Source organism: Crinia signifera, chromosome 2 (assembly GCF_055691185.1).
Source record: "Crinia signifera chromosome 2, ASM5569118v1, whole genome shotgun sequence".
Lineage (NCBI taxonomy): Eukaryota > Metazoa > Chordata > Amphibia > Anura > Myobatrachidae > Crinia > Crinia signifera.
In genome coordinates, this window is record NC_139218.1 from 263185895 (window position 1) to 263213397 (window position 27503).

Here is a 27503-nt window from a genome sequence, read left to right on the forward strand (position 1 = left end):
AGGGGGGGATGGGTTCTCATACACGTCCCCTCGCATGGTACCGAGGGGATTCAGCAGCATGTGTGTGTCAGGGGGTATTCAGCTGGGCGAAAGGTGGCATCTCATGCACTCGGTAAGCTGTGATGTTCGCAGCTTACCGAGCCAACCTGAATTAGGGCCTATAATATATCAAAAAAATGTATTTGTCAACCTTTACAGTTACACCATTTATTTTATTAAGGAATAGTTATGATCAGGGCTATTTTTGTGCAGGCTCCAGCAGGAACTGTGGCCCTTATTCTAGCTCACTCTTTCTGACAAATATTTCTTAGATGGACAAAACCATGAGCACTGCAGGTGAGGCAGGTGATACTTGTGCAGAGATAATTAGATTTGGGTGGGGTTTTACATCTGCCTCACCTGCAGTGCACATGGTTTTGTCCATCTAAGAAATATTTTGTCAGAAAGAGTGAGCTAGAATAAGGGCCACAGTTCCTGCTAGAGCCTGCACAAAAATAGCCCTGGTTATGATCGTATAGCAGTGGAACGTTACTGTGTGACTAGAGGTACTGTATGATGTCATGTCCCATACACATTATCTGATCCCCACCGACACAGATATTGGCAGAGGCGGGGACCCGGCAAGGGGCAAATGCATACACCTATGCTGATGCTGGACAAGAGGGGGAGGGACGTCATGCTGCAGCCGCAGTATGGCTGTCATTAACGAGGGGTCATTAATGATGCATAGGAGCGCAAATTGTTAACGACATTGAGGGTACACATTAGGAAATATTGTTCACAATATCGCCTAGTGTGTATGGGACTTTACATATCTGCTGGCTTTATAAGCGGAAGTGTTCATGACATTACACTGCTGATTGAGTATAATACCAGTTCCTAAATGTTACTACCCATTCTTTTCTTTATCTTCTACAGTAAGTGGACTATCTTGATCATGTAACCAAAATTAGTACAGGCCACCAGTTAGATAATGCTGCTGATATTATTATTAATAATAATCTACTACTCTGATTTATGGATTGAATGATTCTCATTATCCGTCTCTTGGTCACTCTCTGACTCTTCTGACTTGTCAGATCTGTCAGTGTCATCTTTCGCAGTATCAGAATAATTATCTTCATTTTCATCCACCAGTGTTTTGCTGTCTTCTGCCTTCTCCTCTCCCCCCTGTGACTCCTGTTCCATCTTGTTGTTCTCCTGGGTTTCCTCTTTCATACTGTCTGCTGTCTCCTCATTTATATCTATAGTCTTTCCTTCTGTTGTATTTTCTGTTTCATAAACTTTATTTTCTGTGGTATTTACAGCTTCCTCCTTGGTGGCATCTGTTTTACAATTTCTTTCATCCACTAATTCTCGTTCCTCATTATTATCTTCCTCCTCTGTAGCTTTAATATCTACCTCAGACTCTCTCCTGGAAGCTTTATGTTTTCCGTTTGAAACCTGCAGGAAAAAGATCAAACCTATAAATTAGTGTGTCACTCACAAATTAATAACCCCAGTATTTGTGAGGTAGAAATTTTTGACTGTAAACTCCACTGTGGCAGAATAGGATTAAATATTCTCTGTACACATTAACAATAATAAAAACAGTTTAAGCTCTGCAAGAATCATTCCCTTGCTTTCACACATTGGGGGTGATTCAAGTTCATCACAAAGCACATTTGGTTTGCTGGTGGACAAAACCATGTGCACTGCAGGTGGGGCAGATGTAACATGTGAAAAGAGAGTTAAGGTGCCCGTACAAGGTGCGACAGGGCAGTGCGATGAGATGCGTGCGCACATCCCATTGCACAGCACATAAAGTATGTACAGCTCGTGCCTTTAGTACTAGATTGCATCGTATCTAGTACAAAAAGCACATTGCTGTAGCACATTGTATGCTTTTTGTACTAAATTTTATGCAATCTAGTACTAAAAGCACGGAGTTCAAAGGTGTATGGGGGGGGGGGAGTTATTTTGTTTCTGTGCAGGGTAAATACTGGCTGCTTTATGTTTACACTGCAATGTAGATATCAGTTTGAAGTACAAACCCCCCTCTAAAAATCCTGCGTTTGTTACTGCCACATGCAGTGAACATGGTTTTGTCCATTGGCAAACCCAATGTGCTTTGCAAGTGAATCTGAATCAGGCCAAAGGTTTGTTAAATCTGGGCGAACTGCATTTCCCATCAGAGGTATGTGATCAACTGGCCAGCATGCAGAGATGGGGTAGATTTACTAATGCTTCCAAAACAGGCAAATGGTGGTTTTGCCTTAGCAACCAATCAGAGTATGTGTATTTTTTGTGATGTAACAGACAAATGATAACTCAAATCTAATTGGTTGCTATGAGCACCACCCCTATTTATTTTGTATTTACTTTAGAAAATGTATCTCATGTAAATTTTAGGGCACGGGGGGATATTTTTACAAATTTTCCTCCAAAAAATCTAATGAAACTAAACACATTTCACATTATTTTACTAGAAATAAGATTGACAAATATGTCCCTTAGTTTGTGAATAAGCCATCTTCTAGGAAGGCTCCATATTCACAGCATAAACTCCATTGAATTTACTGAGACATATCAAATGTATCTTGAAATGCTATTAATATATCCAATATCTACCAAACGGTATATTTTCTGAGGAATCCGATCCCCACAGTACCTTCTGGTGACGGGTGGCATACCATCCCCTCGGGTACTTAGCGATGCTGTCCATGTATTTCTCTGCTTTTACCCAGTCCTCGTGCCACTTTTCAACCCGATACTGAGGCTCACACTTTGTAAGTCTGTCCCCAATGGATTGATTTTCTCTGGAAACCTTCAGCAATTCTTGCTCTCTTTTTTCCCTGTTTAAGCTGAGGATGAGATCATATATTAGGTAATAAAATGAATAATTTATTTATTTATTAACAGTTTTTATATAGCGCATACATATTCTGCAGCGCTTTACAGAGAATATTTGACCATTCACATCAGTCCCTGCCCCAGTGGAGCTTACAATCTATACTCCCTACCACATGTACACGTGTACACGTGCACTCATTTTATTTATTGTAGGGTTAATTTTTGTTAGGAGCCAATTAACCTACCAGTATATTTTTGGAATGTGGGAGGCAACCGGAGTACCCGGAGGAAACCCACACAAGTATGGGGAAAATATACAAAGTCCGCACAGTTAGGGCCATGGTGGGAAAGGAAACCATGACCTCAGTGCTGTGAGGCAGGACCAAATTACTCCTTACTCCTTAGCAGAAAGTGAAACCAAAATGATATGTTTCAAACTTCTTGGATATGGACAGAGGGAGCTGCGAAGACAGAGATTGGAGGTTAGAGCAGATAGGGACTAAGCCATCATCTTTAAGGGCTTTTAACTAGTTAAATATAATTGTTCCAGTGCATAAAGCAGAGCAGTATCTTTATTGTAACCAAGGTCAATTTCTCTATTTATTTATTAACAGTTTCTTATATAGCGCACACATATTACACAGCGCGTTATATAGTCATAGGCATATCTATAATGGATGAAGTGTGTGTGGTGCACACGGGCTCCTGGGTTCAGGGGTGTCCATACTGCACACCCTGCATTCATGTTCAATTATACCGTTTTCACATCACTCAACCGGTTTGGACCCGGGATCGAGATCCCGGGTCCGGCACTTTCACATTACACCCGGATGGCCCATTATACACAGGGTGACCCAGAATTAACCCTTATTTTATCCCGGTTGGAATTGACGGTTTGGTCAACGTGGATTATAATGTTTGGAGTTTTCACACCGCAGCTCGACCTGGGTTGACTAGGGTTACCACCTCATCCCTTTAATTCTGGACACATTAATGACACCGGTTCTGCGGTTGGCTGACTTCAAGACTCCATTTCACCTGGTTTTCCATTAATATATTTTATTGAATTTTCAACAAACAAAAGGAATAGGATACAGAAAAATAGAGATTGGGAGGGACACACATACACACACAAAAAAAAACAAAAAACACGGGTATGGGATGCACACAGTATCAGTACAAGGATGCAATATATAACAATAGAGAGCTCAATACAGTGTTCAGTCAAAGAATAAGACATTTTGATAAAACATAGAAAATAGGAAGTATACCCCCAACAACCTCAAGTATCAGGTGGTTCGTTCAGACTGAACTGCAGAGGGGATGACCCAGAGGGTTGGATTACCAAAGCCGCTCCCTCACCATCTGTAACATAGTTATGCCAGGCCATCCATTTCACAATTGGGGAGGATGGTGTGGAGGAATATGGGACAAACTCGGTTTCCATTGTGAAGTGGAATTGGATTTTATGAAAAACTTTTATCACCAGGGGGGGCAAAGGATTTTTCCATGCTTGGGCTAGTGTGGCCCTTGCCGCTATACACATTTGTCCCAGCAAGTATCTACAATGGGGTGGGACTTCCGGAGGGTAGAGGTGCAGTAATGCTATTGTTGGGGCTGGGTTGAGGGTGAGGCCCATGACCTTATTGATCAACTGGAAGACCTCCATCCAGTAATTACGCAATAGGGGACAGGACCAAAAGACATGATAGAGGTGGCCTACCTCGCCGCATCCCCTCCAGCACTGTTTGGAGCAGGACGGCCAGTAGGTGTGTAGCCTATCAGGTGTGAGATATAATCTGTTAAGCAGTTTGACATGCATCTCTGCGTGGTTCAAGCACTTGGACATTTGAAAGGACGAGCTAAAGATACAGTCCCACTGGGAATCCGATATTGTGATGTCAAGATCTTTCTCCCAGCGAAGTTGAGCATTGGATTTTTTAGATTTGGGCAAGTTGACTATTACATCATACCAGAAAGAGATTTCCCCACCCGCCCTGGTTGAAGTTAAATGGGATAGGACAGAGTTAGCTACAGCACTAGGGGGATGTGTGGGGCGTGGCAGGCTCTGGAACCAGTGTCTGATCTGAATATAATGAAACATTTCCCTGGTTGGGATGGCAAAGCGGTCCTGAAGCTGAGGGAATGTGAGCAAATTAGTTCCGTCTAAGATGTCACCTAGTACCCGTATATTACACTGGAGCCATGGGGATATGTTCAAGTTGGGAACCAGTCTGGCAATGGCTGTCAACGACAATGCTGCAATAGGGGGGCTAAGGTCAGGCAGTTTGGCAACCAACTTGTCCCATGTGCGTATAGCAGAGGAGGTAGAGGGGAGTAAGGGTAAGTTTGGTGTCCGTAACTGCTTTGGTGTCCACAGGATATCTGTGAGGGGATATATGGAACATTTAGTTTGTTCAATTGTAACCCAGGGAGAAGTGAGGGGAGTTATCCAGTATTTCAATTGCGCCAAGATGCAGGCATCTTGGTATGCCGGCAGGTCAGGAAGATCCAGACCTCCACGGTGTCTGGGTAGGACCATACGGGAGTAAGCTAACTTGGGTGGGTGCGATTTCCACAAATATTTTGTGAGTATAACCCTACACTTGTCCAGGTATATCTTGGGGAAACTAAAAGGGATCGTTCTAAATAAATACATAAGCTTTGGTAGTACAGACATTTTAAAGGCAGCTAAACGACCCAGCCATGAGATCTCATAAGAAATCCAGGACGAGGTCAAATCTTGAAGGGCAGCAATGAGGGGAGGTAAATTCACATCAAAGACCGCTTAAGTAGAGGGAGGGATGTGGACGCCTAAATATATAATAGATTTGGTATTCCAGTTATAGGGGTAGAGGGAACGCAAGGTTGCCACCTCCGTCTCAGGTAGATTTATCGGCAAGGCATCTGACTTATTCGTGTTTAACCTATAATAGGAAACCGCACTGAATCTAGACAAAAGGTCATGTAAGTGTGGGAGAGAGGAGGTGGGGTTGGTGACAAAAAGAAGAACATCGTCCGCAAAGAGACACAGTTTATGAGAGATCTGGCCACACATTAATCCTGGGAACTCGCTGTCTGATCTAATTTTAGCCGCAAGGGGGTTCCATCACTAACACAAAAATCAAGGATGAGAGAGGGCAACCCTGACGGGTGCCATTGGATATAGGAAATGTGTCCGACAGAAAGCCATTGCTAAACACTCTGGCTGTGGGGGAACCATATAAGGCCATAATGGCTGACATTATAGAACCACTAAGGCCAAATTTGGACAGGACCGCTTTCATGTACAGCCATTTCACCTGGTTTTAATCAGAACCTGTTTAATTAATATGTGCCCAGAATGAAACTGATGAGGTGGTAACTCTAGGGTTGACCCAGCAATAACCTGGATTTTAGATGTAGTGTAATAGAGGTATGACGTACCTCTACACAGTCCCATATAGCAGCACTATTTCTACAGAAGAAAACACTTTCACAATGGTGCTGTGGCCATTATCTCATTGATTCGCACATGCACAGTAGAGAAACATTTGCCTTTATTCAGATACGATCGCAGTACAAATTTGTTTGGAAAATGGGCAAAACCATGTGCACTGCAGGAGGGGCAGATGTAACATGTGCAGAGAGAGTTAGATTTGTGATATTGAGTTATTTTGTTTCTGTGCTGGGTAAATACTGGCTGCATTATTTTGACCCTGCAATTTAGATTTCAGTTTCAACACACCCCACCCAAATTTAACTTTCTCTGCACATGTTACATCTGCCCCACCTGCAGTGCACATGGTTTTGCCCATTTTCCAAACAAATTTGTACTTCGATCAGATCTGAATAAAGGCCATTGGGGGAAATTTACTAAAGGAAATTTGTAAAAAAAAATAGGTGTATTTGTATCCAGAAATACACTTATTTTTTACATTTACTATCCCGAAAATATGGCAATTCGTAGTCGTATTGATGTGCTATCAATACGATTACGAATTGCCGTATTTTTGGGATAGTAAATGTCAAAAATAAGTGTATTTCTGGATACAAATACACCTATTTTTTACAAATTTCCTTTAGTAAATTTCCCCCATTGTGTGTGCCTTTTCATTCACAATAGAGATTAGTTGCAGTGCCGTGTTTACAAGCCCTGCATGTACACAAAATTCAAAGAGTAGGAGCCCACACAGTAGGTACACACAGGCCCTTCGTCTCTTAAACTGCCAGTGTATGTAGTATGTACTCTAACTTGTATGTATCATACTAATGTTTTTGTGTAATTTATAGGAGCTATGAATTATGACACTTTGGAGGAAATTTATCAAGATTGAATAGGTAAGAATGCACCCATTTGATCTTTATTGCGGCCGGGACTCGGTCATCGGCGAATTTACAATCAGTCGAATTCAGCGAATTTGCTCAGATGAACTTGGCTATATAAATAAATATGCCATTGGTACAACTCGGCCATAGATTTCTATAAGAGTACAAGAAGTGCCGGCTCTTTGATGCGGTGCTGGTTCCCCAGATCTGCAGCCTCAATATTAGTCCAGACCTTCCTTGCCTCAGGGATACACCATTGTATACAGTGAGCTAGATGCAAAGCTATGTAGAATCATCTAAAATCTAGAACCAGAGGCGTAACTAGAACCTTGCGGGCCCCATAGCAACATCTCGAAAAGGGCCCCTCCCCCTCCAGAAAGAGTGAGCATCAAAAAAAGTGTTAAAGAGAGAGAGAAACGGAGGGAGAGGGGTGATCAGGAGAGAGTGCTTCATGCAAAAAGAGGTAATGAGTGAAAGAAGGGAGAGCATGGAGAGAGAAAAGGATAGAGACATGGAGAGAGATATAAATTAAAGATGAAGAGAGCTTGTCAGGTAGAGTGAGAGAGGGTGTCTGGGAGACAGTGCCAGGCAGAGAGAGATGTGAGGGAGGGGGAAGAAAGAGAGAGGGGAAAGAGATGGGGTTCAGAGAGACAGAGGAGGAAAAGAGGGGATGAGAAAGATGAAAAAACAAGTGACAGAATTGGAGGTGGAGTGACAGAGGGTTGAGAGAAACAAGGGGTCAGGAAGCATGGGAAGAAAAGTAAAAAAAATAGAGCAGAGGAGTGAGGGTCAGAGAGGGAGGGGGTGGGGGAGCACAGGAGGGAGAAAAAGATTAGAAAGAGCAAAGAACGAAGCGCAGGGTAGAGATGGCAAGGATGGAGGAGCACAGAAAAAAAGAAGAGAGAGCAGGGGACTACAGGAGAGAGGGAAGGAGTAGGGGAGCACGGGAGGGAGAGCCAGGCATCTTTTATGTGCATATTTAACCCCATCTCCTCCACCAGAGGGTACCTTGCCCCCCCCCCGCTCTCCCCCCAACCAAAACACTGAGTACCTTGCTCCCCCCAGTAAGACCAGTGCACCTCCAGTGTCAGTTCCGTGCTGCTGGGTGGGTCTCTATCTCCCGCGCTCACCTCGTGTCATCTGTATCCCCACACACTGCTGACGCCGGGTCTCTTGCTCTCTCTCCCCTGGTCCCTGGTCATTGCTGCCGCTGGCCTCCTGTTCTCCCGGTCATGCTACAGCCAAGCCTCCTTCCCTTGTCACCGCCGCAGCCAGTACTCCTGCGCTGCCACCGCGCCTTCTGCTCCGGGTTTCCTCCCCTGGTCACCTGCAGGACTCCTGCAGTGCCACCGCGCCTCCTGTTCTTCGTATCATTGCTGCAGCCAGGCATCCTCCTCCTCCCCTGGTCACTGCCGCTGCCAGAACTCCGCTGCCAGCAGAAGCTGGACCTGGCTTCTGCTGGGTTATATCCTGCAGTTACCCCGCGTACAGATGCGGCTGCCGGAACCAAGAATAAACTTAAAGGTCAGGTGGGGAGGAGCCCCGGCTGCGGACGGGTAGGGGGACATTCAGCATAATTTGAAAAGTAGTAGAATAAAATAAAAAACTTGAAGAGGGTGCAAGGGATAGCTGCCTGGGTCCTCGGGCCCCTAAAACCGCCGGGCCCCATAGCAGCTGCACCCCCTGCACCCTCTATAGTTACGCCACTGTCTAGAACACCCAGTACTCTGTCAAAGTGAAGAGCTGTAGCAGTTAGTGACAAATTGTAGGATGCTTGTTTTCTCAAATAAAGTGGAAAGTTTGAAATCTTAGAAATTTAAACAATATCATATATATATATATATATATATATATATATATATCCTTCTCACACATGCACAAACACAGAAGGTAGCAGACTAGCTTTCAAAGCTTTTGCTTCATGCGGGCTTACTAGTGGGGGAATATAGATATAGGTAGAGGAGTCTTGGAAGAATGTATATTTTCACCAAGTTTATTTTGCCTATCCACAATATAAAATGGGTAGACCACAAAATTAGATCTAATTTGATCTGATTTAAAAAAACAAGGAAAGTTAGCTTGAAATAGTTGATGGTGTCGGTGTGTTAAAAAGACACCTAGGTATTTACGTTTTGGTTTATTTGAATCCATGTTTTGGTTTATGTCGATTAAATGTAAAAGAAGCCTCTAGAGCTAGTTTGGCTGTTGCGGGAAGATAAAAATCAAGAACTGCAGTTTTATTTGTGTTGATTTTGTAGCCTCAATTTTCCTGCACATTTGTATGGGGTGCAAATCAAAATGTTGGTGCCCATGTGACATTTCTGAAAACACTTTCTGTGTGTAGAATTGCCACCAAAAGGGTCAACATTCTTATACTGTTTATCATACAGATTAGGTTTGGGTCAGATTTGTCAATGGGCAAACTGTACAAATGGAAACATTCTGCATATTTTTTTAATTAATTTTGCGCTATTTTTATTACAAACAACTTTGAAGAATATACGTAACAATGGTTTACACTTACAAAATTTCTTATGTCAAATTCCTAGGTTTAGAATTTTTTTTTTGACTTTTACCTTTTTCCTTCGTAATTATTTTTGTTGTCAATCCTTCCTTTGGTTCTCATGATAGTTGACATTTTCTCTAGCAACAGATGGTTGTCCCTTTCAATAACTGATAGACGCTCTTCTTCAAGCTACAAAGTAACAATATTATTAAGAAGTCATTCGGAAGGAACTACTGTTATGTTATACCCCTTTAACACTAAAGTCCCGGTTCAGACCCCTTTTACTTTAGGCCAAAGACCTGAGTAATGCGTTGGTTGGCCCCATTCAAACTGCACCTGTGTGCAATGGAACCCTTCTGCCTAATTACATCATTTCTAAGCCCCGGGAAATCAGGACCTCCCCCTGCTGTAAATGGCACCTGGGCTGGACAACCTGGATTACCTGTTTACATTGCTTCTTAACTCATGTCCTTCATGGAACCGACCCTACAAGTTACTTGGGTTGTAGTCCCGGTTTCAAAAGCTCAGTGTAAAAGGGGTTATAATTGTCTTATACCCTTGTAATGGATACTTATGGTCAGACCAATCCCATAGGGGATCCAATTCCTGAATGAGCCATTTTGACGGTGCACCAAAGAGTCAGTAAATAATTAAAGACACAAAAAGAAAAATAGAGAAGTAATGCACTCTTTAGGGAGAAAATAGTATAATATACATGTTAATTGTTATTATTAAAATAATTTGTAGCAAAGAAACCAACTCACTCTAATTATGTATGTGTGTATAATATTAAATATAAAAATGTATAAAATAAACCTAAACTCTTTCATGTGTGTTTATAAAGATAGTGATAGTTTATAATTGAACCCCCAATATACAGAGAAGCCTTGACGTGGCTTGGGGGCATATCATACACCTGCGCAGGTATATGTAACCAAAATCTCTGAATTCTATCATCATGTAGTGTTCAAGATTGGTTACTAATACCATTCAGTGTGCTGGGGGAACCAATGTCTTGCTATACTTACTCAGTATTAACCCCTCCCTTGCATGCACCTGAATGTTATTACTGAACTAATTTGAGCATCTACCACTATCTGTATGTATATTGTTAGAGGCAGTGAGGAGCTTGTATTAGGAGGAGATGCAGGTCCTGATATGCCACATGGAGTAGTCTGGGGTTGCTCCAAGGTTGGTAGCTCTTAGTTCAGATATACCAAGTAAGGAGCCATTATCATGTGGCTCCTTGCTGGTTAATCGTAGACCCAATTAAGGGTAACGGTGGTGTGGGGTGCGGTGCCCCTGGACTGGATGGACTGGGTGGCTTCAGTGCTGCACGCCTTTTTTTACTTTATCTCTCTCTATTTATATAGCCTTGGCTTCCTATCACTAATTTTTATTAACACTATAATATCTCAATGGCGTGCCGCACTGGGCTTTCTAGCTTATGATAGTTTTTGGGGTGCCGCACCCTGCACCTAGATATAGCGCTAGGGACCCCCAATATACAGAGAAGCCTTGACGTGGCTTGGGGGCACATCATACACCAGCCGAAGCTACATTCCAACACAGTCACCATAGTGACAGGACGGTTTGCGTTCCACAAAGCTACTGACACTTCCGGGACGCGGTTATACTGACGTCCTTCCAGTTAGAGCTCCCGTCCTTCCGGCGGGGAGACGGCACGGCCACAGGTGATCGGCACTGGACGGCGTGACCCCCAATCTCCTTCACTCCTTTATAAGGTAAGCACCTCACTGTTAATTTGTTCTCACTAGCACCTTGACAAAGGGGTTGATACCCCGAAATGTTGGTCCTTTTTTGCACCTCAATACAGCACGTTTTATACAGACTCCTGAGTGCCATCCTTATTCCATCCTGCATTTACCCTTCTGTGGAAGGGCACCGGGGCAGCTGACCGTTTGGAGGAGTGCCGGGCCGTATACCTTCTTCTTCTATATATATATATATATAGATATATATTGATATATCTATCTATTTATATATATATATTGTAAGACAGTGGCAGGGAAAGTCATAGACGGCAGGTACCTTTCCCCTAGAATCCTGTCTTATGGCATATAGACTGCAGGCTATTTCAATCTGTGTGGTAAGCTCCGGCTTACAAAGGGTGTTCTGTCCTGGGCTGGTAATCAGGAGAGCACCTGATTCTTTAAAAAGGAGTCAGCCCTCTCCATAGTGCTCTCTCTCTCCCTGGGTGTTGGAGGCAGTAAGCTGCTGCTAGAGAGAGACAAGGCTGTAAGTACTGCATTACTTGATCTATATCTGCTGTATGCGTCCAGTGTCACATAGTGTGGCCCTGGTATAGAGAGGGACGTTTATTCTGTTTAGTTAGAGCTCAGACGAGCAGGTTTTTTTTTTCTGTTTTGCCTGAAGTGTAAAAGCTGTTGTTAGTTTCTTGCTCTGAGTGCTGAAATAAAACTCAGGCAAGCCCTGTTTTGGACCCAAGCCGTGATGTCACTGTCTAAGTCTGTGCCAAATCCTCACCTGTGCCTACCCGTTTGATGCTAAAACCCCACAATATATATATATATATATATATATATATATATATATATTTAGCAGAATTAGGCGGCACTCACAGAATTTTTCAGTGACAAAAATGCAAGTTTATTGCATGTTAAAGACCCGACATGTTTCGAGCCATCAGGCCCGTCCTCAGGGATCCTTGAGGACGGGCCTGATGGCTCGAAACATGTCGAGTCTTTAACATGCAATAAACTTGCATTTTTGTCACTGAAAAATTCCGTGAGTGCCGCCTAATTCTGCTATATATACGTGGGCTGAGAAGTCTAGTCTGGAAGGCACCGGGTAAGAATCTACGTGGAAGCAACTTGGGGAGTGCCGGTTCTTGGGACTTTATATATATATATATTGATATATATACATTGATATATAACAATAGGGGTGACGGCGGCACTCAGAAAAAACGAGACAGGACTACAAGCGGGCACCGGGGCAGCTGACCGTTTGGAAGAGTGCCGGGCCGCATATCTTCTTCTTCTATATATAGATAGATATATATTGATATATCTATCTATCTATCTATATATATATATATATAGATATATATTGATATATATATATTGATATATATACATTGATATATAACAATAGGGGTGACGGCGGCACTCAGAAAAAACGAGACAGGACTACAAGCAGTGTGGGGACCGACGTTTCAAGGCTCTTGAGCCTTTTTATCAAGGTGCTGAATTGAATAGGTTCTCAAATTGAATAGGTTCCCAATTCAGCACCTTGATAAAAAGGCTCAAGAGCCTTGAAACGTCGGTCCCCACACTGCTTGTAGTCCTGTCTCGTTTTTTCTGAGTGCCGCCGTCACCCCATTGTTATTGATGGAGTGGTCGACACTGTCCACCTCCTAGGAAGGCACCAGATGTTACTTTTGGCTACCAGTATCCCCTCAGGAGTGCCACCCTACGTTCTTCTATATATATAATATATATATATATATATATATATATATATATATATATATAGATAGATAGATAGATAGATAGATAGATGGCACTCACAATCCACTATTTCTAGCTGCTTGGGTGCAAATCTCAGGCTAATGTCCCAGGAGTATAGCCAAAATATTGTTCTCCCAGATTTCTTTCCTAATCATCTGTTTCACTACTCATTTACAGCCAGAAATGATACAGTACCTCAAATAGTAATGAAATGGGAAGTAAACAGTAATTACCTTCAATTTCTTCAGTTTGAGATTGAGATGGACATATGTTTGAGGACTGTGTGTATCCACCATCGGTTTAGCTGACTGTACCTGAAACATACAAATCACCATCACTACAACATATATTTGCTGTGAAATATATCAATAGTTTAACATACTTATTTAAAATAACAAAATAAAAACAGCTAATCGCAACATTTACTACATTCTGATCCTGATGGAGAGGCCCCTGCTGGGCCAACAGAATATTTTGCAATCTATATACACAAGGACCCTTATTCAGCTTTACTCACAAAGGCAAATTTCTTCTCATATGGACAAAATCATGTGCACTGCAGGTGGGGTAGATGTAACTTATGCAGAGAGAGTTAGATTTGGGTCGGGTTTTACTTCAAAGATCAATATTGCAGTGTAAAAACTGTGCAGGAAAAATACTGGCTGCTTTATGCAGCCAGTATTTTCCCTGCACAGAAACAAAATAACACCCAAATCTAACTATCTCTGCACAAGAATCAAAAGAAAAAATGACAGAGTGCTGATCCAAATTATTCCTATTCCCAAAAATGCTGCTGTCTTTACTAAGAGAGTACTCCACCCCTTACTTTAGAACAAACAAAACAAGAAAGAAAAACAGCGCTGATCCGGGAATATATTTAAAAATAGTTTACTAATAAATCAAATAAAAAAGAAAAGCATTAATACAATATTTAAAGTTTAAACACTTCACCAGCCGGTGGTTATAATACATAGAATGTATGTATTTAAAAGAAATTGCACATAATCGCTTCCCAATGTTTACTGCTTTTAGGCCCTTATTCTGATCGGTGCGGATATTCCCGAATTCTTACGGTGCGGTCCGCACGCCACGGTGTGCTGCCGCGTGCGGCCATCGTCCGTAGAAACGCCCACGTGTCCTCCGCATTCGGACGGACTCACTCTTTAAGAACAGGGCGTGTTTACGGACGAAATACAAACCATACGTGTGCGGGTGAAACACTCCGATTCTGCACGGTATTACAGAGTATGCACGGGAATCCCGCATCCAAACGGATGGCAAGCGGTGCTTCCGCACGGAAGCGGTGTATTTACGCCAAACTACAAACTATTATGTCTATTCTGCAATACATCACATGACCCACTTATTCAATTACCTATCCTCATACAAAAATGCCTGTTTGGAATTGGAATCAATTAGATGCCAATATATCCTTACAAGCATGCCTAACACATGCATTGCACACATTAACCCTTCCAGCAATTGAAGCAGCAATGGTTTCAATTAAAGCACTGACAAGCGTCCTATTAGTGAGTAATGAGTAAAGGAGTCGATTGTATTGGGTTCAGGTGTTAATGCTTGTAGTCATTAGGCGTTCCGTTCGGCTACCGCAAGACCGAGTGGTTTCCGCAAAGCAATACTTGACTTATGGACACCGCACATTTCTATCGGTTTTGGTCGCGTGCATTCGGAGTGCTATCCGAATGTACGCCCCCCAACATAAGTGTACTCCCCCGTGTCCGCCCATGTTTCCTCCCAGTTTTTCCCACTTTGAAACTACGCCCATGTCTCATTCCGCATGACGCCCATAATACGCCCATATTTCAAGACTGATTGCGGGGCACAGTTTTGTACGGGATTTGCACGAACAGGTACGGAGTCAATGCGTGGCACATGCGCGTGGCGTTCTCCACGCATGCGCAGACGCCGTAAAGACGCTATCCGAAAGTATGCGGAAAAGTACGCATCAATCAGAATAAGGGCCCTAGTTAGTAAGGCAGACAGCACGTTAGTTCTCCTTATATATAACTGTTAGTATGTCCATAAATTGGAGTATTGAATGAACAGTCCTTTTAGCTCCCTCACAGCTAATTATGCGGTTTTTAATACAGGTTGAGTATCCCGTATCCAAAATGCTCGGGACCAGGAGAATTTTGGATAACGGATTATTCCGTATTTTGGAATATTTTAATATTTCAATTATGTATTTTGAAGTATCTTGTATGTATGCTGTATAAACACATAAAATACACACAAATATATTTTATTACCACATAAAATACACACAAATATATTTTATTACCACATAAAATACACACAAATATATTTTATTTGTTCAAAAAACAAGGTGTCAAAACATGAAACAAAATTTGTGTACTATCTCAGATATTGAATTTGAATGCCAAGCAATCATTTTCTTGCACATATATAGTGCCAGTTACATATCATGTCACCAGTAGTGCTGTTACAAATGTCCCCAGTGAGTTTTTAGCAAAAAAAATATTTTTTATTCACTTTCTGGAATGTATGGTTTTCGGAATAATTTGGATAACGGATACTCGGATACGGGATACTCAACCTGTATATGATTAGTGAAAAGGTCATCAGAAGATTAGTATAAGCAGGCAGTCAATGGGTTAGTGCACTCATTAGGGTTCTCACTTGCCAATCTTTGGTTTAAGCTGCAATGTCTGGTTCCGTTTAAACCACGGTGTCCCGGCTGCTGGCTCCCAGTTGTATAATTGAGAAGGAATTTGCCTTTGCGAGTGAACCAGAAAAAGGGCCAAGTTCTAAAGCAAATGCCATGATTGGTAGACTTCATTTATTACCGTTTTCATTACAGTACAATTATGTTTACACCACAGTATACATTTATTTGTTTGCATTTTTATCTAGTTTATTGTATTTTAATTTATCGTTTCCTTTCTTCACTTGCAAAACTTTTGAATACTATGGGGGTTATTCTAATTTATTTGCATCAACACGCACGGGTGACCGATTTTGTGCGTATGCACAATGTTTGCCGGGCACACGCACCCATAACTACGGGTGGAGTGTCGGGTGGCAGCGGATAGTCGTGCCCATGGGAACACCCAGAGTTTCATGGGTGTGCTCATGGTAATCGGCCCGTGAGCGTGCCAGGGGCGGACAGCTGACATCACCGGATGTCAGCTGCCTGCTCAGTTCCTCCCGAGTGTGCACGAATATCTAAGTCACCTGTGAGTAATTTTAGATATGCGTACACTCACGACCACCGAATAATGTGGGTGTTTCCACATAGCCTTAGAATGGATGTTTATGTCAAACATCCATTCCCAGCCTGTGGGAACTAACCCGGCGTGCGGTCCGGCATTCGACGGGTGGCATCTGGGTGACTTGCAAGGCTGTGAAATTTCTGCCTTGTGAGTCAACCAGAATAAGATCCAATATTTGTGTAATGGCAGTACTTATTACATTGGCATTAAATACAGCTGATACCTCTGTAATTTTATACTTTGTGTAGCCATAGAGTAATTATGACTGCTCTTTTATTCAGCTTAAATTATATGTTATGCATAGTATTGTAACCTAACAGGTAACAGTGTTGTATTTACAATTGCTAGTAAATCTGTATATAGTTTCAATGCTGCTAAGCAACAGTAATCACTGCATGCTGTTTACTCTGGAAAGCAGTCTAGAGCATACTCTAACAAAATGATCTACTTAATTACATTATTTTATATTCATACTGTACTTTTTAATTGCTTATGACTATTCATATTCCATGCTTATAAATGAAGAACGATTATATACTCAGGTTTAAATTCTACAAGTTATAGAGGATGGGTGACTACTGTAACAGGTTTTCTTTTGTCAAGTACAGATGAATTATTAAACTAAAATTCACTAGAAATCATCAGTGAAGAGAGGGCATATATCACAGGAATAAAATGTATTTAAAAATAAGATACATTTTAATGAAATTACATCACAATAAAAATGGATGCTATATATTAAAATGCAACATATAATTATGGCATTGTATTAGTCATCAACCTAAATATACTATATTAGTAAGTCCATATTGGACCTCTTGTGGATCCCAAAGTTATTACGTAAAGTGCTTTGCCAACATCCTTGGTAAAATGAAGTGTTCTCACCAATATATTGGCGTCCTCTTTGGCCAAAGAACAAAAAGCTCAGGCTATGAGATCCGTCAACTGTCCATCCTGGGATAGCCATGGGCTGAATAACCGGTGTTGGCTGGTGGGTGGTAAGGTCCGCTCTTTAAAGTGTCCCAGGTGGACCGCAGCGGGTATGGATCAATCGGTCAATCCAAGAAAGGTCGACATTCCTTAGGTCGACACCGGAAGTTCAACAGGCAGAAGGTAGACAGGGACTGAAGGTCAACGGGGTCCTTAGGTCGACCGGCAGAAGATCGACATTGCAGAAAGTCGACAAATATTTGTTGATTTTTTTTTAGGCGTCTAGATCTAGATGTTTTGTTCTGGATGCTGTCAAAGTGTACTGAAGCCCCTCGCATCACTCGCTACGCTCTTAATGCTTTGGGCGCGGTGCCGCGCCATGCTTGGAAGACTATTGTATTCTCCCTCCATGCCCTAGTGCAATACTAGAAAAATTTGTGATGACCTTTTTATAACCAGGGGAGGTTCCAGAGGGGGGCTGCAGCCCAGTTCAAAATTCAAATAGGGGAGAAACACCAACTGCCATTCCCAGGGCCGGCAACACAAATCTTGGGGCCCCATACACGGATATCTATGGGGGCCCCCTCCCCATCAAGCACGGTAGTGGTGTGGAGCAGGGAGGGAGTAGTGGTGCGGAGCAGGGCAGGAGGATGAGAGTTGTGGGGTGGAGCAGATAGGGAGGGTGTAAATTGTGGTGCTGAGCAGATATGGTGAGTGGGAGTAGTAGTGCGGAGCAGAGGTGGAGGGTTGGAATATTGGTGCATGGAGTGAGGGTGGGAATAGTGTTGCATGATGTGCAATATAATGGCTGAGCCCAGCGCAGAGTACCTATTCATTGTACCCCCACCCATTAGTGCTCGGGGGACACTTCACTGGCTTGGGTCTGAGCAGTTGGCTTCTGGGTGCCTAAGTGGTGGCAAGGCTGGGTGTCTGAGTGTCAGGGGGTTTCGGGGCTAAGCGTCAACAAAACCAATGTCTAAGTGGTGGGGGGCAAGGTGGCCAAACGGTGGGGGACCCAGGCAACAGGAGCTGGGCAGCTGTGCGGGTGGCTGGCTTTGGGCCAGATCATTGGGGAATAGGACAATTGTCCCTTTTGAGACCGTTGCTGGGCCCGAAGTCAGCAACTAGTAACTGGTGTTACTTACACACATACATATACACACAAATACACACATAGATTACATATATATGCACACAAACATGCATACATGTACACACACATAGAATACATCTACACATGTATAGAACACAAACATACAAATACAAAGGTTGAGGGAGGATGCCACAGCAGTAGTCATTTATTTCAGCAGAAATTTTCCTCTTAAAAACCCTTACCCATGGCATATGCCCGACGCATTGCGAGCGCATGCGGTGCACTTTAAACTGTGTCCATGTCGACTGTGTTGACATTCAGGTAAAAAACACGTGAAAAACCCCATGTCGACCTTTTCACTGTCGACCTAGACATTGTCGACCTAATGACATGTCGAACTAATGACCTTTCGACCTAGAACCGTGTCAACCTTTTCCCATGTTGACCTTTTCCCATGTCGACCCAATGACTGTCGACTATCATGCTGTAGACCAAATGATCCCAACTTGTCCTCTCTGTCCCTTCACAAGTGTGCCATCCCACCCGCTGGTTTATACACTGGCACCCCTGCTAGTTTTTCTTTTTTTTACAGGGACGTGACCATGCCCCCTCTTGTTGGCCACGGTCCCTCATTTTATTGGAGCCCGACAGAGCTGTCGGTGCCCCTGATGACAACCATTGTCATGGGGACCTTTTGAATCTGTAGACCTTACTGTCTACCTATTATTTATCAACCTTGTGACTCTGTTGACCTATTGTATGTCACCCATATGGATTCCATCTAATGACAGATTAGATCTTTTATACCACACCCCATGAATAAACCTCATAGTTTACATTATACATGGTAAAAACTTATTTTTTATTTGTTTTAAGGAATTCCCATCCCCATTTTTATAAATATTAGAAATAATGTATTAATAAGTTGATTATTATAAATTAAGAAATTCTTTTTATTGGTCAATATAAAGATTAAACCAAAATCTCAGCAAACATTGTTCAAGTTTATTTTATAAAAGAATATGCACCTAGCTAGTTATTATTTCAAAATGTTTTTACATTTCTAAAGTTGCTCAATCATTTTAATTACATTGAAAATGTGACTGTTTAATTGATATACTGTATACTGGTAAAATACCCACCTGCCACATAATACTGATCATATAGTTTACAGTAGTCATTGTCAGACTTGACACTGATGTGTGTAATGATGAATATTTTGTAGCGTTACCATGGAGCTAGTGTAAAGCTGCTCTTTAGGAATATTAGAGTAGTCAGAAATGTCACTGTGTCACTTTGAAGTGACAAATAAAAGCTGCAGGACAAGTCTTCCTCCTTAGGTGAGTGCTGCAAAAGAACATTTGCATATTCCGTGTGTTGTCTCCCCCCCCAGGCATGTTAATAATAAAGGGATTTCCACACATACCCAGATATCTGTGACAAATGATATACAGTATACAGGATCAACTAAGTAACAGACTACCGATTTCATATTATCCTTTATCTAAAAATAAGAGAATGCCATTTATATTAAATGAATACTTTAGGTAAAAAGACATATCACAGAAAATAGAGACAAGATACAGTTTTGTAAAGGTTCTTTAAGGCAAATAACAAACCAGACAATTAGTTATATGAAACAGGACAATTATGTTAATGGCAGATTTAAAAAAAATGCCACATGCAGACAGTAAGAAACATGACTGACAGTCACTATGATTTATAGTTAATTCTAGCACACTGACATAACAATCTGCCTCTTGTTGCTTTAGTCAATGATTTCAATATGCAAGCAAAGTCAGCTACGAAGAAGTCATAAAGTGCTTGAAGAATTAGTTACTGTGTACAGCAAATGTCACTACGGTACAGTAATTGTCATATTTGACACAATATCAGTAAATGCTAGAAAATAAAAGTAGTGCTAGGCAGTGACGGACTGGGTCGCCGACTTGGTCCTGGCATTTGTGCCCGAGCTTTCTGGTGAGTGTGCATGCGATGTGCACATGCATGCATGTGTCGCGCATGCCTGTGCTTCCTCTCCCGGCTTGCAGGAGAGAAGGGAGTAGTGGCATGTGATATCCCCTCTCTCCTGGACCCGATGCGCACAGAGAGAGCCGCCGGACCCGCTGTAAGTCCAGCGGCACTCTCTGTGCACTGATCAGGAGGTGGAGCCTCCAGCTTGTGGCAAGAAAATGGCCCACCTGGCCATCAGCCCCTCTGGCATTTGCCAGAAGTGCCAGATGGCCAGTACGGCCCTGGTGCTAGGTTTCAGTAAACAGCCATTGTACTTAAAGCAGAACTGGGATCTAAGAGCGATTGATCTGAACAAAAGTTTTCAAGCCCAATAAGAGGTAATTTACGAAGCACACCATCAAGTTTAGTCCTGCCATGTACCTTGATTTCATTATACTGTACTAATTAAATTGGTAAGACCAATTCATTTATAGCAAAGAACCTTTTCCATATGTTTATATGAACTTGGATGCCCCTGGAACGTCAGTAAAGGCTTATTAACTCAGGGTAATGCTTAGGACAGTGGTTTCCAGACTGTGTGCCTAGGCACCCTGGGGTGCCTCAGGATATTTGCAGAGGTGCCTCGGGTTGGGGGTCCATGACCAAAACAAATTATTTATGCTCAAAGTGATAGGCAAAACCAGTGCTGGTGGGTGAATAGCATAAAAGGTATGGACAATTAGCACCACAGCTATGTTCCCCACCACATAACTGAACCTGGGGGTGACTGGTATGCACAATTTACTTTATGTTTTTGTTTAACTATAAGACATTTTTTGAATAGGGGTGCCTTGAACAAATGCTGATATTCTAGGGTGCCCTGGTCAAGAAAGTTTGGGAACCACTGGCTTAGGAGTTCAGATGGAAACATCATGGTAGGAGGTGGGACATGGTGGGTAGCTCCAGTGGTTTGTCAGATATAGTTTAGACACAGGAGGAATAAGCATTGGTCAGAACCAAATGCAGGTGTAGCACACCAATGATCAAGCGTATAGTGTGCAAAAATGATGCTGTTGCTATGGAGCCCACCTGCACTACAGTTTGGACAGTGCACAAACTACTAAGATCGTGACAAGTAGCTTGAAGACTAATTATTTATACCAGCCCGCTGCACCCCAGTGGGCTGTGTGTAGCAGATTCAACACAAGAAGCACATGGGAAAGAAGCGAGCGGCCTTGGTTAAGGATTGTGGTAAGCAGGAGACCCGTGATAACAACTAAGAGTGTTGCATTATGTGAACTATGGGAACTCTGAGCCAAATTGTTGCTATGGGGCCCACAAAGTCATGCACCTATCAATGATCATAAAGCATATACAGAAAAACACTTAGGACCTTATTCTGGCCCACACGCAAAGCTGCCTTGGGTGCAGGGGAGAAATCATTCGATGTTCGGCGACCATCGAATGATTCCTAGATCACTCGCAGATGTAAGACACCTCTCTCTAGTGTCTTACATTTGCAAGTGCCCTGTCCCGAAGGGGGGCGGGCAGTTACATACACTGACGCCAGCTGCCCGACCCCAGCACCCGCGTCACAGGCGCATTTACATGGGAAAGCCCATGAAGAGCTGGGTGTTCCCATGGGTGCAGACCGTCGTCGCCCCACTACTAGCAGTTCGTCGTGCTCGCTCGCACCCAGCAACTGCACATAAAAGCACATGTGCGTACGCTTAACATCGCTCCCCTCTGCAGGGGGGGGGGGGAGCGATGCACTCAGAATAAGGCCCTTAAAGTATTGCCATAGCGCATACATTCATGGGGCTAAATAACCTTGTTTATAGATGAGCAGAAGCCTGCATACTAGAGTTAAAAAACTTGTAGTAAATACAGAGCATTTTTAGGATGATTCCGTAACTGTACGAAAGGACTTTTGCATAATTAAAGACATTTTAAACAGTGAAGTTCTGTTGGTGGACTGGTCTTATACTTTAAATGGAACCAGTAGTATATCTATAATGTGTGCAGGGTGTGCGATGTACACAGCAGGGGCACAACCATACATTTTTGGGCCCCATAGCAGAACATCCCAATACTTCTCGAGAGACACCTCTCCACAGCAGTTATTCATTTTAGCACCATAATAAGACCATAGTTCATTCTCTGAACCATAGTAGTGGAAACCATCATGGTTTCTTACTTTACATGATGTTAAAGTGTAGGGCTACCATTACAAATTATGCCAGTATCCCCAATTCACATGATGCCATGCAGTATTCCCAATTCACATTATGAAATACAGTTCCCCCTTTTCTCCCCAATAGAGTGTCCTCTAGATATACTGTTTATTTCCATGTTACAGTGCCCCAATTCATATTATTTATTAACAGTTTGTTATACATCGTAATAAGTTCCGTTGCACTTTACAATTGGAAATAGGGATAAAGCAAACTGGGTATTTACAGATAGCCCAAATGGTAGGAAGGCCCAGCTCGCAACCTTACAACCTATAGATTATGATCCAGTTCATCCACTTCATATTGTGCCACATTACACTGCCCCAATTCTTATTATGTAACATTATAGTGCCATCCACATTACAATAATCAGATCAGATTATGACAAAATACAGTGCTCTCCAGTTCATATTATGCCACATCATTGTTGGATTCAGGGGGGGAGAGGAAACCCAGGCACGTGCCCCCCCCTGTCATTTCATTTTGTAGCTGAGGACAAGGGCTTTCCAACGAGCCCAGCCCCGTGTCACTAGTCCCCCTGAAACCGGAGATATCGCCTGGCAAAACTGTAACTTTTTCCCCATAGGATAATATGGGACCCGTTAATTCCGACCCCCACCCAGTTCCAATGGCTGCCAGTTCCCCCACTGGAATCACAGAAGCTTGTGGTTGATCTCATTCAATTCAATCGCTGGGCCTTCAATATTATACCAGGTTGGTCCATATCGGTCAATCGGTTCCAGAGATAATGTGGGTAAACCGATTTTTTTTTATTTTTTAAATTTAATTTCATGGCTGTTCATGTTCTTTGAGGGCAAATTACCCTGGAACCAAACGTTCCAGTTTCACTGGACCAAAATCATTCAAAGCCCACTCAAAAGTTCTTCAATATGATACTTGTCTCATGTAAATGGGTCAGTTGGTTCCGAAGATATAGCTGGTTAAATGAGATAACTGGTTAAAGGGGGGGCGGGGTGGTTTTCTCTCCCCCTCACACCAGAAAATGCAGGGACTAGGCTGGTGTAAATGGGGCCAACCTGGGAATGCATTTTCTAGTGTGAGAGGGGTATTATTTCAAATAGCCGTCCCAGTGCAGTGCTCTGTCAGTGGCTATCACTTCTGCCTGGCAGTGGCTGTCCCCCATTTACCGCAAGCATGTATTCCCCCTTGGCAACGAGCATGGAACCTCTGGCAATAAGCATGGAACCCCATAAGTTTTAATAGGCATTATGGTGTTTGGCATAATACATAATGGACATAATGGTGTGTAATTTAACGTGTAATGGACATTATGGTGTAAATGTTTGGCGGACAATGTCCCTGTTTATGAAGCGTATTGTGAATTTTTGCTTAATCTGTGTGGCATTATGTGAAGTTTGGCTCATTCCATTTGGCATCATGTGTAATGGGCAAGTATAATGGGGTCTAGTATTTTGTTGCATAATGTGTAGAAGTTGTATATGGTGTGGTACACTACACTCAAGGACACGCCCCCTGTTGAGTGGCCACACACCCTTTTCCAGAGCACACTTTCGGCGCGTGCACAACTACATCCTTCACTTTTGTCGCCATGGTGGGCCTGCGTACTTTAAATGCCAGGGCCAATTTTTAATCCTATTCCCACTCTCTCTCTCTGCCACTCTCTTACCATGTACACTGGCACCACTAACACCGCCCCTCCCCCACCTAAACCCTATTTTATCATGGTGCCCCCCCCTGTCATTTTATCCTGGATCCGCCCCTGTGCCACATTACAGTGAGCCTTTACCATGATAATATCCCCTACCACTGAAAAATTAAATTCAGGTTGGGCATTGGATCAGACCCAATTGCTTAGAAGGCAAACTTGGAAAATGCTATGCAACTTTTTATTCTGGTCCGAAGCCTCTGGGTCCCATAGCAGTAGCACACCTTGAACCCAGTTTAGGTACACCCATGGTACACAGGGATCGGAGGGTATTAGTATTAGACACCAATGTCTAGTACTTGCTTCTCTGGAATTCAATGTTGGTAACAGCAGTGCTGCACAAATAACAGAGGAAATTGTGCAGTGGACACTTTCCCAAAATCCCAAGAAAACATTGCACAGATGCCATATTGCATAGTACCATAGTCTGACTTACACATCCTCTTAGAGAGGAGGGGGCCGACAGGAACTGAACACTGGGCCCCTGAATATGCACCTTCATGTACACTGATGTAGAAGCACATTTATAGGTGTACTCTGGATAGTGTAATAAATAACTTTACTTATAGCAAAATGACACATAGTAACAACCCAGATATCACCTCACGTGTTTGATTCAATGAAGCTAAAAGGATTAGTATAGGATTAAAATGGAAACATTTTATGTATTGAAAATAATGGTACCAAAGTGATGGACAGTGGACTTGAATGTCACAATTAGCTATTTGTACCATAAAGGTCATTTATATGTGGTTGGAAATGAATGCTGCTTCCTTGAATAGCACAGTGATAGTGTGATCCACGGGCCGGCTCAGGTCTTTTGTTCCAGGGTAGTCGGATGGCAATCAGGGAATTTAGATTTGAGGAAGCAGATATGCTTAAATAGAGTTAACTTTTATTACTCACCCTCTAACAAGAGGGTAGGCCACAGCGGTAGGCAAAACGATTTACTGTAACCACAAGGTTAACGACTCAATGCAGAGTAATCAACATTACACACTTCAATACATCACAATGAATTGCAATTTAACATAAATCAGGGCCTTAGTGTACACTTCTATACAGTGGCGTAACTAATAATTCTGCGCCCCCTGCCGAAAATGCAGGGGGGCGCACCCCCCAGGGTAAACAAACACAAGTGGAGGGGAGCCGGGGTGCGGCGGAGGTGAGCCAGGTGGGTGTGTTTTACCTCGGGTTGCATCCGTCTGCGCCGGGTCCCGGCTCTCCCGGCTACTGCTGCTAATGAAAAGTGACACTTGGAAAATGGCTGCCCCCATACAGCAGACGAAAAACTGTCTGCGGTATGGGCGCAGCCATTTTCCAAGTGTCACTTTTTGTATTAGCAGCGCTGCGGCTGCAGCAGCAGCCGGGAGAGCTGGGACCTGGTGGAGACAAAAGCGCCGGCGGCAGAAAGCAGCCAGTGAGTAATAATAGTCCCGCAGCCCCCCCGGCGCCCACACCCTCTCCCCACCACCGCGGGGGCTGTGGGACGATAGTTACGCCACTGCTTCTATATCTCGAGAACAACTTGTATAAAGTTAACACACAGTAACGTACCTTAAACGTACTACACAACTCCACTTATTCTAATAACCACGATGTCTGCAATACCCAATAAGGGGTGACCTAAAGGTACAGGTACCTAATTACTGTCCTGGACCCGAATCTAGTACTCGGCCTGTGCACAGGAATTAATGTACAACTCCCCTGGGCACATGTCTCAAATGAAACGACCTGACCTTCCTACAGATCAATAGCCGGGGTCTCACATTAATTAGGCCTTCCTACGGATTAATAGCCTGTACTACCTGGTAGCTATCTGGCCTTCCTATGGATCAATAGCCAATGCTATGCAGCTGACGCTGTCAGGGTTAGGAATTTCCCCAAAAGGAGTTTGGGCTGGTAGGACCTAATCTGTCCTTGACTTGGCAACTGCGTAGGGGTTAATGGGCTGGACGGTCCTCCCTGTATGGGGCCCTGCTTCTGTACACTGCTATAAATTCCAATCGATGCCGAGCTAGTTGTTCCCTAGTAGGCTGCCGGACAATTACTGGGCTCCACTATGGCTCTCCCACTCTGGGGTACACATCTACACCCTTAGGGCCACAATCTCTGCTGGCTCCACTTAGGTAGGTCCCGCCCCTTCAGCTCCAGCACTCATGGGAAGGTAATTAACCCCCTTGCTGCCGTGGGTAAATTAATGGGGTCTGGCTGCAGTGGGACCCGCTGCTGGGTGCCACAATAGCGCTGTAATAATGCAGTAGGAGGCATCTATTACAAGTAGATGCCTCCTGCTACAGTACCAATCCAACCTGCATCCTTTTGGCAAACTAGATAAAAAGTGAATAATATTTGAACCTACACATCTGACATTATGCAACGTTGCCCGTTCCAGCTTTACACAAGGATGATATAATACACTAAGTGGCAGCTAAGTGCAGCACTGCTTTTGAGTGTACAAGTGTTTACACCATCTAAGCAAAATGACTCAACATATGCTTAACAAACTGACACGGTACTCACAAAGTCACTACTTTAGTCACATTATGTTAATTGTATTGATATAATTAAGAGGAAAGTCATTGATATTTAAAATGCAATTAATCAGCTTGGTGCTGAGACTGAGCCATATAATTAGCAAAGGCTTCTGGACTTGTTATGAAAGGCACACTGTTTACTCTGACCTTCAGGGGATCACCTTGTAGCCAGAACAGTATGTTTGTTTTCTTAATTGATTTAGAAATACCCATTCATAGAATTTCAACAGTCTTCCAGCTTCATTGAGAAACAAGTGTTGAATACTTTTTTTGTTATAATGACCTCAGAAATGCTGCCAATATTAAACAATACAATATCAATTCATGGAAATACTGGATTATATATAATATAACTAACACAGGCAGTGTCGCTAAAATCTAATATGTTATATACTGTAGGTCAAATAGCTCAGACAAACCAACTGAGTTAAATTAGTTATTTTGCTTTAGAACTAGAAGTGTTTTATGTATTAAATAACAGCTAACATACCTTTCTCTTATGCTCATCATAGTAGGTTTTGTCCCATTTCTGCTGTAAGTATTTATTACCACATGGTAATATTGGCTGATAGGCTCTGTGCATCCTGACAGTCAGCTACCTCCCCTGCCTGCAAACTTTGAAATGAGTGACTGAGACAGAGGATCAGAGCCTGGGGAGAGAAACCGTGGAGACAG

General features: G+C 42.9%; 1 protein-coding gene across 1 annotated transcript; it reads right to left on the reverse strand.

Moving 5' to 3' along the window:
* Nucleotides 1-402: 402 nt before the first annotated feature.
* CFAP97D2 (CFAP97 domain containing 2) lies at nt 403-27503 on the reverse strand. The gene is made up of 5 exons (XM_083168495.1): nt 27319-27503; nt 13374-13454; nt 9717-9835; nt 2651-2843; nt 403-1443 (listed from the first exon to the last, which is right to left on the reverse strand). The coding sequence occupies exons 1-5, from the start codon at nt 27409-27411 to the stop codon at nt 1006-1008; spliced, it is 924 nt and encodes a 307-aa protein (XP_083024621.1). The 5' UTR covers nt 27412-27503; the 3' UTR covers nt 403-1005.

What these genes read in the sequence shown, in the direction of transcription:
- CFAP97D2 (XM_083168495.1), bottom strand. Translation starts at nt 27,411, where the DNA reads ATGCACAGAGCCTATCAGCCAATATTACCATGTGGTAATAAATACTTA. An exon ending in ATGATGAGCATAAGAGAAAG is followed by an intron (nt 13,455 to 27,318) that starts GTATGTTAGCTG and finishes TGTATGTTTCAG; the next exon opens with GTACAGTCAGCTAAACCGAT. An exon ending in ATGCCACCCGTCACCAGAAG is followed by an intron (nt 1,444 to 2,650) that starts GTACTGTGGGGA and finishes TTTTTCCTGCAG; the next exon opens with GTTTCAAACGGAAAACATAA.